The 12,126-nt window shown below is 38.9% G+C and overlaps 4 protein-coding genes and 1 non-coding gene across 5 annotated transcripts; 1 reads left to right on the forward strand and 4 right to left on the reverse strand.

The window, feature by feature from the left end:
* Nucleotides 1-136: 136 nt before the first annotated feature.
* On the reverse strand, nucleotides 137-1,766 carry LOC140769511 (uncharacterized). The gene is made up of 2 exons (XM_073110219.1): nucleotides 686-1,766; nucleotides 137-596 (listed from the first exon to the last, which is right to left on the reverse strand). The coding sequence occupies exons 1-2, from the start codon at nucleotides 1,149-1,151 to the stop codon at nucleotides 562-564; spliced, it is 501 nt and encodes a 166-aa protein (XP_072966320.1). The 5' UTR covers nucleotides 1,152-1,766; the 3' UTR covers nucleotides 137-561.
* A 403-nt stretch (nucleotides 1,767-2,169) lies between these two features.
* LOC140769509 (NAD(P)H-quinone oxidoreductase subunit N, chloroplastic) lies at nucleotides 2,170-3,952 on the reverse strand. Its single transcript, XM_073110218.1, has 4 exons — nucleotides 3,557-3,952; nucleotides 2,801-2,917; nucleotides 2,478-2,563; nucleotides 2,170-2,391 (listed from the first exon to the last, which is right to left on the reverse strand). Exons 1-4 carry the CDS (start codon nucleotides 3,884-3,886, stop codon nucleotides 2,334-2,336), a joined length of 591 nt encoding a protein of 196 aa, XP_072966319.1. The 5' UTR covers nucleotides 3,887-3,952; the 3' UTR covers nucleotides 2,170-2,333.
* A 660-nt stretch (nucleotides 3,953-4,612) lies between these two features.
* Nucleotides 4,613-4,684, reverse strand: TRNAP-UGG (transfer RNA proline (anticodon UGG)). The gene has a single exon. It is a non-coding gene; the product is annotated as a tRNA-Pro (tRNA).
* A 192-nt stretch (nucleotides 4,685-4,876) lies between these two features.
* On the reverse strand, nucleotides 4,877-6,994 carry LOC140769844 (autophagy-related protein 18d-like). The gene is made up of 4 exons (XM_073110727.1): nucleotides 6,335-6,994; nucleotides 5,638-5,839; nucleotides 5,241-5,364; nucleotides 4,877-5,000 (listed from the first exon to the last, which is right to left on the reverse strand). Exons 1-4 carry the CDS (start codon nucleotides 6,992-6,994, stop codon nucleotides 4,877-4,879), a joined length of 1,110 nt encoding a protein of 369 aa, XP_072966828.1.
* A 1,187-nt stretch (nucleotides 6,995-8,181) lies between these two features.
* On the forward strand, nucleotides 8,182-10,324 carry LOC140770736 (uncharacterized). Its single transcript, XM_073111996.1, has one exon. It carries the CDS (start codon nucleotides 8,972-8,974, stop codon nucleotides 9,917-9,919), a length of 948 nt encoding a protein of 315 aa, XP_072968097.1. The 5' UTR covers nucleotides 8,182-8,971; the 3' UTR covers nucleotides 9,920-10,324.
* Nucleotides 10,325-12,126: the final 1,802 nt, after the last annotated feature.

The following is a 12,126-nucleotide window of genomic DNA, read 5'->3' on the forward strand; positions in this document are numbered from 1 at the left end:
AAATATAATCACAAACTAGCTGATAGAAAAGTTACACCTTGATACAAGGAAAGCTGTTCACAATTGGCTGTTTCAACTTGATAGCAAGAGACACGTATAACTTGAACTACCTGTTATATGTATAGCAATCACAAAAGTAGTCAAGAATTGCCATTGAAGTCCAAATATGTATGGCAGCTCTCTCAAACGCCTTTAAAAATTAAGGTAATGTAGACAATACTCTTAAGCACAGGAAGCCTCTTAGTACAGAACCACATCACTGAAGCAAAAGTTAAGAATACGACACAATTTTAACAGACACGGTTGGTCAGCTGACACTGGGTGGCACTCAAAAAAGAGTTATCTTTTCTTTTTTCTTCCTTTTAACTACAGTTATACATGAACTTGTAAGTATCTCTTTTGCACTTCTACAACTAGTCTTAAGCTTTTGAACAGTACCCTGACTACTGAGTTTCTCAATTTGGAAAGTTGGGTCTCACAGGAGCAACTGGATATGTCTCTGCAATACCACTTAGCAAAGGTAGCAAATTGAGTGTCTTGATGAGTTAAGATGAACTAGGCTCAACTAGCAACTTGGAAGCAGAAATCTCCTGGATCTGAAACAGAAGTGTTAGGTCATAAATGACTTGCAAACAAATTCTACTATCCTCAGAAACATTGCTTTCAATATGTTTAATGGACTCACCACGAAGGTCGAAATTTAACTGCCGGCTAAAAAGACCATCTCTTATCTTCACCATCTTCTTAGGTGCAAAAAGCAATTCTTCTGGGCCAGGAGCAAAGGGATCAAAGATGCTGTCTCTTGGAGTCTGACAGCCTGATTCTAAATCTTCCCCACAAATTTCGGAGGCCGATAGAAATACCAGCATCTCTCTATCAGAACTTGGTGTTGTAGGAGCAATATCTATGCCGCAGTCATGTTTGCAGATCGTACTATCTAGCTCTTCTACGTCGCTGGCATTCTTCAAGCAGTGAGTTTTGGAAGAAACAAAGTTTATCCCAGTCTCAACTTTCTCCACCTTAACTTCAGTCCCCTCCAAAACACCATTCTCATGAGCTTCTTCAACTTCAATTTTCTCCAAGCAGGAAGTTTTGGCAGGAATAGAGTCTGCCAAACTGTCTATTATAACCATCCCACATTTGGTTTCCATGCCTGCAGTTATGCAACTTTTCAGAACCCCATTGCCACACTTGGGACAAGTACCAAAATACCAAATCCAGACAAAGCCCAAACAGTCCACAAGGTTAATTTCCTAGTCCTCAAGCACACTAAAACAAGAACCAGCTAATCAAATTTCCTAACTTAACTAGAAAATACTTTTTGATCAATCAGAGAGGTATCTCATAAACAAGAAATAGAAACCCTAGCTTGATCTGTAGTTAGTTCACAAAATTCCTCAATCGATCCATTTCAGACCAATAGATTATACCTGTGCCTCTAATCCTCAACTAAGCCAAACCCCTGATTCGATCTCCATACATCAAAATGATGGAGTTAAACTTAAAACTCTAACCCTTTCTCCTGAAATCTAACCTATTTAAGCTACCCTGGCGAGCATTTAACCAAGAATTCTAGAAATCCTCGACAGACATGAGATCAGCGCAGCAAGATTGGTTTTTTTTTTTTTTTTTGGCAAGAAAAACAACATAAAAGTCATCTATTTCAAGCGACAATTGGTCTACCCTAGCCCTAATTCTTCGATTCCTCAGCATCCAGAACGGTCCCAACAATAATAAACCATTGCACAGAGATCATACCGCATTAAAAACCATTAGGAGGAAGAGGATCATACCTGAGGGATCTAGAGAGAGAGAGAGAGAGAGAGAGAGAGAGAGAGAGAGAGAGAGAGAGAGAGACGGTTTAGAATAATGGCGGGAGAATAAGGCGCCGCGTCCTCCGTAGGGCGAGAGCTCTTGTAAACTTAAAACATAAGGAATGATACCCATCCGACGGCTAGTATTGCATCTGGCATGCCAATGGCCAATATTTTTTGCAACTCACTACCTATATTTATTCTTATTATGAAAAACGTTTTACGTTTCTTTTGTCACATTTGCGAATTCACACCTCAAATTTTTTTCATTTATAGTCCATAGCTTGACAAAAGATCAAAATTCTCACATATTTTCCTCCTATAAAATATGCAGATTTGTGTTCTCAAGCAAATGTACACAAACAAATTTAGCACTTGATCATCAAGTTAAAATTACAAATGTACATCATGTAATTCTTTGAGACTATGTGAAGCATAAGAATGGAAAATGGATACAAAATGAAACAAGAGACCGGATATTTTCGCCGATAATTTAGTCATCTTCTCGCATTATTATGCTTATTCGCTCGAAGAAAGACCTGCAATTTCTTTAAGCGGCTTCCAAACAAATTTCCTCCTGCATGGAAAAATATTATCAAATTATTGAAAGAGAGAAGAAGTATTTATCAAATTTTTTTTTATAAAAAATTAAGATTTTCTTACCAATTTCCACACTCCGCAATGACTTTAACTTTAGGGCGAAGGCTCGGGAGCAAGGCTAGGAATTGCAACTCAGCCTTAGAGAGGACCTAAGGAGAACAACCAAGAAATAGTGAAGTGTGAGGAAGATGCAATAGCTTGAGGTCTAACAAGTTATAGCTAGTTCTAAGAGGCATATATTTTCTATAGTTCATACCTATTTTGTTACGGTGTACATAATTTATATATGTAATACACACCGAAGTCCATTATTATAAATTAACAAAATTAAATATAGTTAAATTATAAAGTTTCTCTAGATTATAGAGGTAAGTAATATATATTACCTTGGCTTCAATGATCCAAAGAACAAGACCTTTGGCATCTGGAGGCAATAAGGAGAGCCTGTAATCCACCTCAGGAGGAAAATACCACCTTGCTATGGGTTGTCTTCCAAGGTGAGGCTGCACTCTTCAATGGTTCAAGTCAGCAATCATAATAGTGACAATGGAAGAAAGACAGAGAGAGGTGGTTTACATAGTTCATGTAAAACCTTAGATAAATTGCACAACACATTCAATGGTTAAGGAGACTTTAATTTTTTATTGGATAATTAGGTAAAGCTTTCCAAAACATATTAGATGAATAGATGAGTTTCCAAAACTATTCGGAAGAATAAGTGCAGATCTGTTCTCGAATAATAGTATCATATAAGTAAATAAAACGCTGTTAAGAAGAACAAAGTATCTCTAGCAATTTAGAACCAATTCTTTCAAGTAGTTTTAAAAATATATCTAATTCTCTAAAAAAAAATATTTAGGATATAATATTACATCGTTATAATGCTATCTAACTACTTTAATTTTATAGGTTAAATAATTATCAAACGGATATTAGAGCTAGTTTTTTCTGGGGACATGGTTTCAAAACCTGGTTAGACTGTTCTTGTTTTCCTGCCATATGGTGAGCCACAAGTAGTATTATCTCAAAGCAAACAAGTCCTTAAGCTTTTGGGTCGAAACAATCCGATTAAACGTATCAAATATATATATATATATATATCTAGAGAGAGAGAGAGAGAGAGAGAGAGAGAGAGTACGGACGGGGCAAACGGGGTGTATCTTGGTAAGGGTGGACTCGGGGTCGCCGAGGCCCCGGGCGGTGAGATCAAGGAAGCGGTAACCTTGGTAGCGGAGGCGGGTGAGGTACCTCCCCTCGTACCCGCCCTCGTGCGGAGAGTACACGGCCAGCGCCTTGTGCTTCTCCACGTCCTCCAGCCACCGCCCCATGTCCGGCCGGATCAGGTCGCCGCCTATCAGGTCCACCAACCCGCACCTCACCGCCCCCGCCCCCGCCCTTCTCCGCCGCCTACTTCCGCCGCATGACGAGGGCAGCGGTGAGGCTGACCGCAGCGCGATGGCGGAGGACGACATCGCCTCTGCTAATATTTTTTTTGAGCTCTGAGATCGTCTTGAAGGATTTGCTTCGTGTGGTGTTGTTTCGGGGGAGAAGGGTAGATGAACTGTGGTATGGGAGAGGAGATAAGATGGGCCCACATTATGACACGTGGATGATTCGTTCTTGGGCTTAATTAATCTGGGCAAGCCCATTACTACATCTAATATTGAGAGTTAATTAATTACATTTTTAAATCCTTAACTACCACTCACTAAGCCTGATAAATAGATGAATAAGAATGCCTTTATGGGTGGAATTATAATTTGTCTCAGCTTGGAGCATTCTAGCAATTTAATCGTAATTTTATATAATGGAGCATTTGATTTCATGAGTAACTCTTTTTTTCTTTATTTTTTTTTATTACATGGGTAAATTTTATTACCTAAAAAAGGAGATCAAAATGGGTGTTCTGCTAGAGTTAAAAAAGAACTCTTGCTAATAGAGAAGAATTCTGCTAGAGTTAAAAAAGAATTTCCTCTCTTACTCATTTGAGGGTTTCTCCTGGGTTTGATTCTTATTTCTTCTTATGGCAGTGGAGTTGAGAGTTCTCAATGTATTTTCCGCTATAGGCTTTTTTATTTAAAAAACCTTAATCTTTGGATATCACTATATTATTTCAAAAGATTATGTATAACTTTATTTAGTAGAATAAATAGAGATGAAGAAATAAAAAAGAATTAATAAGATGAATGACTACAAAAGGGGCGTTGCGAGAATCGAACTCGCGACCTCTTGCACCCAAAGCAAGAATCATACCACTAGACCAAACGCCCTTGTGATGATGGCCTGCATATTAGAATATACAATTACAAAATTACTAACAATACATATTCATATGAAGGAAAATTCTGAAACCCCTAAAGCATCTAAAGATGGACCAGATTCAAATGCTATATGAAGTTCTCAAACAGAACTGGAAATTTTATGCACCCTCTCAAGTAGCAATTCTAGAAACAGAGTTTCGACTAATATCCACAGAAGACATCATCAGGTGGCAGTAGTAGCTTGATATCGACTTCATTTAAGGAGAAACATTCTTCCTCTGCCATCTTCCCTCCATTTACTGGATCAAAGCTGCACCTGCGAAAGCTGCACACCAAAGAAAAAATTATTATTATTATGGTATTTGATCTCTCAGTAAATATTGCAGTACAGAATAGAAGGCTCAATCCATTTCAAACAATTAAGTTTGTAATGGTTTTTATATTCCATACTCCATGTTTTTACTATTTGAAAATTGAGTCAGTATTTTCTAGTTTTTGCCTCAAAAACAATGTATGATGACAGTGTCTTCTTATGTCTGAAAGAGTGGGAGAGGAATTTTTTTACCTGCCATCCATGCTGACAATTACTAGAGTGTTAGATGATCCAAATGCAGCAATGCATTGCTTCAGTTGTGGTAAGTGGAATTGAGAGAATGACCACTCAGAACTGAAGTACTTTGGCAGCATCCCTGGAAAATTTAACAACTTGCATGAAAGATGATCAATCATCCTCGTTTATACTATCTATTATCTATGCAGTTCATAACTTGAATAATTCAAGGAAAATGTCACAAGAGATCTGCACTTTTGTTTGTGATCATCAGAAGTGTGAAATCAAGTAGGAAACATCCACAGTATCACTTAATGAATCAATTCAAATAAGTAAATGTAAGAGTTCCATATTCTCTACCACCAGTGACAGACAACAAATGCAGGTATTATGAATCAGTATCAATTCTGACCTTTCATAAAAGACAGTGATGAGCTGACGTTCGAACAGATTTTATGGGCACCGACAGATGCCGAAGAAATTTCATCGCTGACTTCTTGAATATTAAGGCTAAATATGTGAACTGTGCCTTTGTCACTAGAAACTGCCAGCCACTTTGCAGTCGGAGAAAAGGTAATGCTGTATATTTCAGCTCTATCTGCTCCCCTACGCAACTGTAGTTTTCTCCATTGTTAGAATTAGAGAAGGAATACATGAAAACAACAGCAAGAGGAACACCAGAAGAGTAGAACTCTGGAAGAGCAAGCTCTAATGTATTCAAACTATTGTTGCTAATTCTTTTAGCATCAAATATAAAACTATGGCAAGTACTTCAGTAATGCATTCTAATTCCTGCTGTTAATCTTAGTGACAATATAACCGGTTTCAAGGACTAGAAAGTCACCCAAAAATACTTGTCCCTTTTTTGTTTTTGAATATTGATTCAAAATGAATAGAGAGTTTAATTTAAATGAGTTCCATCTCTCTCAGTTTAGGCGATAATTTGCACAAACTCTCCTTGATATTAATTCTTCCGTCCATCGGCTGCTAGATTTGCATTCCATACTCAAAACCTCGGTATGGAAGAAGATCTCTCAAACCAACAAAAATCTTGCAAAAAACATAGGAGAAAGTAGAATAGGAATAACACGAGATCTCAGACTGCTTACCTCTCGCAGGCTGGTTCCATCCTCGGTGTTAAAAATCCTTATCAACGTACCCTTGGTGCTTGCAGTCGCAACGAGAAGCCCATCCGAGCTCAAACTAAGGCAAGCAATGTCAGAATCGTGTGCTCCTATGTACTTGGTCTCCTTCCGATTAAGGTGCTCAACCCGAACTCGTCCCCTATGCAGGCCGAGGCAAGCCATAGTGGAGATGTTGGGACGAGACGAGACGCTGCAAAGTCCCTTGGGATTACTGAAGGTCTCGATTTGGCGAAGAGGCTTCTGCGCTCCAATTTTGTACACACATACCGTGCGTTCATGAACCACGACGAGGTGTTGATCGTCCACCATCTTCACCGCCATTACTTCATGCTGGAGCACGAGCTCACAGGTGCAGTGGCCCTCCACTGCGTTCCAGATCATCACTTTGTTTCGCGCGAACAGCGGACCGGCAGCGACACCGACAAGAACGTAGGTACCCTGGCGTCGCAGCATCTCGACAACTGCAAAGCCACTGTCTTTGAAATCACAACGATATATCTCCGCAAAGGGATCGCAGCGGTAACTCCGGAAACCGATGTTCGTGCCGACGGTAAAGGACTCGTAGTTCTGACCCCATGACAGGCATAGCAGTTCAGTTCCATTGTTGTCGTCTTTAGTGTCCATTTGAGGTTCAGATATTGGAACAAGAGATGATGATGATGATGATGATGATGATGATGATGATGATGATGATGATGATGGTGATGCCTTCGCCTCTGAGCTCATGACAACGTTATTATATGACTCTTCGAGACTGCATATTTCAGACGATTTCAGGATTAAACGGAGATAGATAGGACACAAAATATTAAGAACAATAGATCGATTCTGACATAATAAAGCCAACTAAAAATCTTATATATACCACGTAATAGTAGTCAGTTTGCATGAGCACAAGTAGAGAAAACCAAACCATGATTAATACCTCTGTGTCTTTAGGTTCAAGACAAAAAGAAAGATTTACCCAAGAATATACTTGAATCCAATGCAAATCCGAGAACCGGTCAACTTAGATCGTGTTAAATTGTATTAGAAAAAAAGAAAACAAAATCAAGAAACAGTTTATGATGCTGATCTTAACAACCACGAGCATCTAAATCAAGGATTTTCCAGGCTAGGAGCATCTCAAATTTTGATGAACAATGAATATAATTCTATCATATACATATACAATCATAAATTAATAATAATCCAAATACTTAGGTACCTTGCAACAAAGATTGGGAACTATAAAATCCGTATGTCTACGATTTCAAAGCGTTACTCTTCTCTAATAGTCTTCTAGTAATAGACCTTAATTACCCTTTTTTTATTTTAAATTATTTTCACGATAATTATGATAAAAGTTCAGATGATGCTTCTGCTCAGTGTTATGTTTATCTAAACTCTAATTTATTTATTTTTGTGTGTGCGTGACAAAAGGCAAAATCTGCACTGTTTCATGTGTATCTAAACTTTATTTTGATTACTTCATCAACCGTACGATTGAGATCAGACGGCTTGATCTCGCCCGACCGAGAGTAAACTAGTAACCTCAAACTTTACAAAAAGCCCCCTGGAATCTAAAAAGGTTTCCAAAGAGAGTCCGGTAAAAAGGGTCTCGAAGGAATCCAGACGTTGCGAAAAGAGGACCCAAAGAAAAAGATAAAGTGAGCACTAACGGCGTTAAGGCGTCAAGGTGACGCCTTAGACCACGTCCGGCGAAAAATTAGGGGCAATTTGGGGATTTTACGACTCTCCAGTGGGGCTTATGAATCAGTGTTTTATTCGACAAACCTTCTCGTGATTTATTTCACTCACTCTCTCACTCACTCACTCTCTCTCTCTCTCTCGCCTGTGAATAGTTTCCATTTGTGTGGACTCCTAAATCGATCTCTCTCTCTCTGATCTCTGACGCGATCTACCGAATCTTATCGGTTTATTCGATAAGAAATCGTTTTGATTCGACCTCTTCGCTCTCTCTTCCCCGTAAGATCTGCGGTGATATTGTTCGAGGCCTCGAGGATCGCTAGGATTTCTCCGACATTGTCGCGATTCGGGTTTGTTCTGGAAGGATATCTTCTTTTATATTCGTGGGATTGGTGGTAATTCTAAGCTTTTGGTCTGCCGGCATTGGTGGATTCTGGAGGTTGTTGGGGGTTTTCTTGAGAAAAAGTTTTATTCTTTTCATTTTTGGAAGGATTTGGGAGTTTAAGCTCTAGTGCAAATGCATTGCTGAGTCCTGAATCAAGTCTCGGGCTCTTTAGGGTTTCGACTGAGCTTGATGCAGGTACATTGGAGAAAGATTGGTCTTTTGGCTTCATCTCTGCTGTGACTTATGATGATATCAGTTCAATTTATCAAGGTTAGAGATCGAAGGTGGAAAGTTGATATCTTTCTGTAAGATCATAAAATATTTGATTGTGCGCATTGCCTCGTCTTAGTATCAAAAAGTAATGAACAGGGCCAGCTGCATGTTATAGTAATTGGATCTGTCGATCTGGAGCTTCTCAGGTTCTCCTTTTCTTGTCATGCCCAGATCCCTTTGCTTTTAAAGCCTAAAAGGGATCTGGGTTTCTGCACTGGATCTAAATACACTCTTTTGGAGAACCTTTAGAATCCATGAAGTCCATTCACCATTTCGTTTTCTTCATTGCTCTCATTGTGATTTTGTCGGCGCACCGATGTAAGGCGCAATCACCTGAAGATTCTCCAACACCTGCAAGAAAACTGGATGCACAACTTCAGGACTATGCTTACCGTGCTTTTATTAATCCTCACACTGGAGTCCCTTATGATGGTGAAGTACCATCCAATCTCACTGGCATCAAGATTGCTGCCCTAAGGCTGCGGAGTGGGAGTTTGAGACTAAGAGGATTTCAGAGATACAAAGAGTTTGATATTCCTGTTGGTGTCCTTGTGCAGCCTTATGTTGAAAGGCTTGCATTTGTTTACCATAGTCTGGGTAATTGGTCTTCTTTATACTATCCTCTTCCTGGTTTTACTTACCTAGCTCCTGTACTTGGCCTCCTCGCATATGATGCAGAAAACTTGTCAGCTACCAACTTGCCTGAATTGAATTTTGTGTCCTCGGACTTGCCAATAACGATCAACTTCACAAATGCAAGCCCAGTGCCCAGTGGGCTGGTAGCCAGATGTGTGTGGTTTGATTTAGATGGTGTGCCACAATTCAGAGACTTGGTCTCCAGCAACGTTTGTTCGACATACCGACGGGGCCACTTCTCAATTGTGGTTAATTCCACTGGGTTTGCTCCTTCTTCGGCACCGGGTGTATTCCCTGGTCCAGGTCCGCAGCAAAATCACCATAAGAGCAGTTCTAAGGTGTGGAAGATTACTGGAGGCATTGTTGGAGGATTTGTTGCTTTAGTTCTCTTGGTTCTGCTAGGGGCCTGGGTTGGTCGATATACACATGATAGGAAGGTCACAGAAATGGAACATCGTGCTGCAATTGGAGAGACATTACACATGACGCGAGTCGGAAACACTCAAGCACCTGTGGCATCAGGGGCACGTACACAACCGGTACTCGAGAATGAGTATGTTGCATAATTAGCTGCTGCATAATTTGTTATGTGCTGCTGCCCCACAACCAGGAACAGGCAGAGAATAGTTGATTAAGTGTTTCATATGTGCAGACCTGGCGTGTTGCCATTGATATGTTCCTTTGACCTAAGAGCAATTTATTTGAATTCTCCATTGGGGTTTACTATCTTGACTTTTAGCATTTATTGGGTTCAGATTGCACATTCTTTTTAGGGAGTCTGCCTTGGCTTCTGTATTGTCCCAGTCCTGACTTTAAGGCCATCTTAAGGAATCATCTGGAGGAAAGTTCCTACTGTCATGTAAAGCACATCATCGAGAAGAAGGGATTTTCCCAGTGTGTGTGGTCTGGAGCTCTCAATTTTTTGTTCACTTGCTGTATTCAAATCCATCCTTCTAATAAAGATAAACTACTATTTGTTTGTGTCATTTGGTGCCTCTTTGGTATGTTTCTCTGCTCAGTTATAATTGCTTGTCTCCTTTGTCTATGTCTAAATGCTCTTTCAGTTATTATGTTTGCACATTATCTTAGAATATTCAAGACAAAGCATCAAGTATTGTGGTAATCTAAATCTAAATTAGTAGGATAAAATAGAGGTCGTTTTCGCTTAATCTATGGCCTGGCTAAAATCTTATAATTATCCTTATATTTGGCCAAGTTTTGCATACCAACATTTCTTGCTTTACTTGGTTTGAAGTCATGAAAAGATTCAACAAATAAGCATGATTTGAAGGTGGAGAATTATCAAGGATGTCCTCAAGTTTCCATATTACCATCCTTGGAGGATTATCAGAACTCAATACATGCCAAACCGCAACCTTTTCCTGTAAAAATATAGAAAACTGGGAACATTAGTAACTCTAATTCTGGCATTGTTTATAAAAATCTGGCATTGCATTCCACATGATTATATGACCATTCTTCAATAAAGTTGGAACTAAAATGTAACATTGTAACCTGTGTTTTTCTAATGTGCTTTTGCATTTGCCCATTTATGCATGGATCAGTGGACCTGTAACCATCTTTTATTAATGCCTCCGCAAGTCATATCTCTTCTTCTTTTCCATTCTGTCACCATGAAGAATTTGTGAACTTAGATTACGAGTTCAGGTCTGAAGTTAAACCGGTTGCAGACTAGTGAACCAAGTGGAAGAGGAGATGGATGTGAATGTCTTTCAAATCTCCAAAGCAGAGGTCTGCTAGAGAACAAATAACTACTGATGCCAAAAGGAACGGAGAAATTGCCAGCTTCATTCAGTCAATAAGGTATCTATCTGACTTGACAAGAGTTTTGGAATCTTTCGCTGTCATACTTCATTTGATTAATCATATTACTATACACCTTCCTGGTCAGAGAATAACGTATGAAATAGAGCATTCACTGGATGCATCTCTATGTTTCTGTAACTTCACTGTTTCTGTACCTTTACTGTTTCCATATTTACTATTCATTTGTTATATGACAACATAACATCATAATAGAAGGAGAAGATTTAAACGATTAAATGGTGACATTTGAGTGTTTTACCAATAGCCGAAGGAAATCGACATGAGCCTTTTGTTGTTCCAAGGTGAATGATGATGCATAACGATTCTACTAGTCATCAGATGCAATTAAATTTTTATCTTGGGAGTTCAATATTCCATCTATCTGCGAGTTCAAATACTAACTTAATTACTCTAGTTCTCAAACTGCAAGGCCTTTGCAATTTCCCATCTCTCCATCCGGCAAAGAAAGTGGAGATTTAGACTATTTTTAGTCTGCCCACCCTTGTACGATGGAATTATAAACTTATTTACATTACAAGGTGACTCCCAGGTTCCAGGGCATGTGAATTAGGATATCAATTTTATTTAATATGAAGATCAACGGTTTACACGATAATATTTTGTTTTCTTGGGCATGCTTACATTGGCATTCATGTGGAATAGATCAACTAGACTAGTTACAAACTCGCTTATGTTCGGTGACGGTAAAAAAATTCAAGAAACTTAATTTTATTTTCTTTTAAGTCTTTGTTCACTTGCTGTAGAATAAATCTCTTTATATTAGTATAGCAAAGCAAATAGACAACTATTTATTTATGCTCTTTGATACGACTAACACTCACTAACCTATCACAAGCATAATACGCTAAGTTATATAGCATTGCATCCTGAAGTCAGGATCGGAGCTTAATAAGCAGAATAACAGAGCATTGAAACAATTTGATTA

The sequence above is a fragment of the Typha angustifolia genome, chromosome 11 (genome assembly GCF_048772165.1).
Source record: "Typha angustifolia cultivar Huaian chromosome 11, ASM4877216v1, whole genome shotgun sequence".
Classification (NCBI taxonomy): Eukaryota; Viridiplantae; Streptophyta; class Magnoliopsida; order Poales; family Typhaceae; genus Typha; species Typha angustifolia.

Excerpts from the sequence above, each read along its gene's own strand:
- LOC140769511 (XM_073110219.1), bottom strand. The coding sequence starts at position 1,151 with ATGGAAACCAAATGTGGGATGGTTATAATAGACAGTTTGGCAGACTCT. Across the intron at positions 597-685 it reads GTTAAATTTCGACCTTCGTG|ATCCAGGAGATTTCTGCTTC; the intron begins GTGAGTCCATTA and ends CTTCTGTTTCAG.
- LOC140769509 (XM_073110218.1), bottom strand. The coding sequence starts at position 3,886 with ATGTCGTCCTCCGCCATCGCGCTGCGGTCAGCCTCACCGCTGCCCTCG. Across the intron at positions 2,918-3,556 it reads AGATACACCCCGTTTGCCCC|CCTCACCTTGGAAGACAACC; the intron begins GTCCGTACTCTC and ends TGAAGAGTGCAG. Across the intron at positions 2,392-2,477 it reads ATTGCGGAGTGTGGAAATTG|GAGGAAATTTGTTTGGAAGC; the intron begins GTAAGAAAATCT and ends TTTTCCATGCAG.
- LOC140769844 (XM_073110727.1), bottom strand. The coding sequence starts at position 6,994 with ATGGACACTAAAGACGACAACAATGGAACTGAACTGCTATGCCTGTCA. Across the intron at positions 5,365-5,637 it reads ATCACTGTCTTTTATGAAAG|GGATGCTGCCAAAGTACTTC; the intron begins GTCAGAATTGAT and ends TAAATTTTCCAG. Across the intron at positions 5,001-5,240 it reads ATTGTCAGCATGGATGGCAG|CTTTCGCAGGTGCAGCTTTG; the intron begins GTAAAAAAATTC and ends TTTGGTGTGCAG.
- LOC140770736 (XM_073111996.1), top strand. The coding sequence starts at position 8,972 with ATGAAGTCCATTCACCATTTCGTTTTCTTCATTGCTCTCATTGTGATT.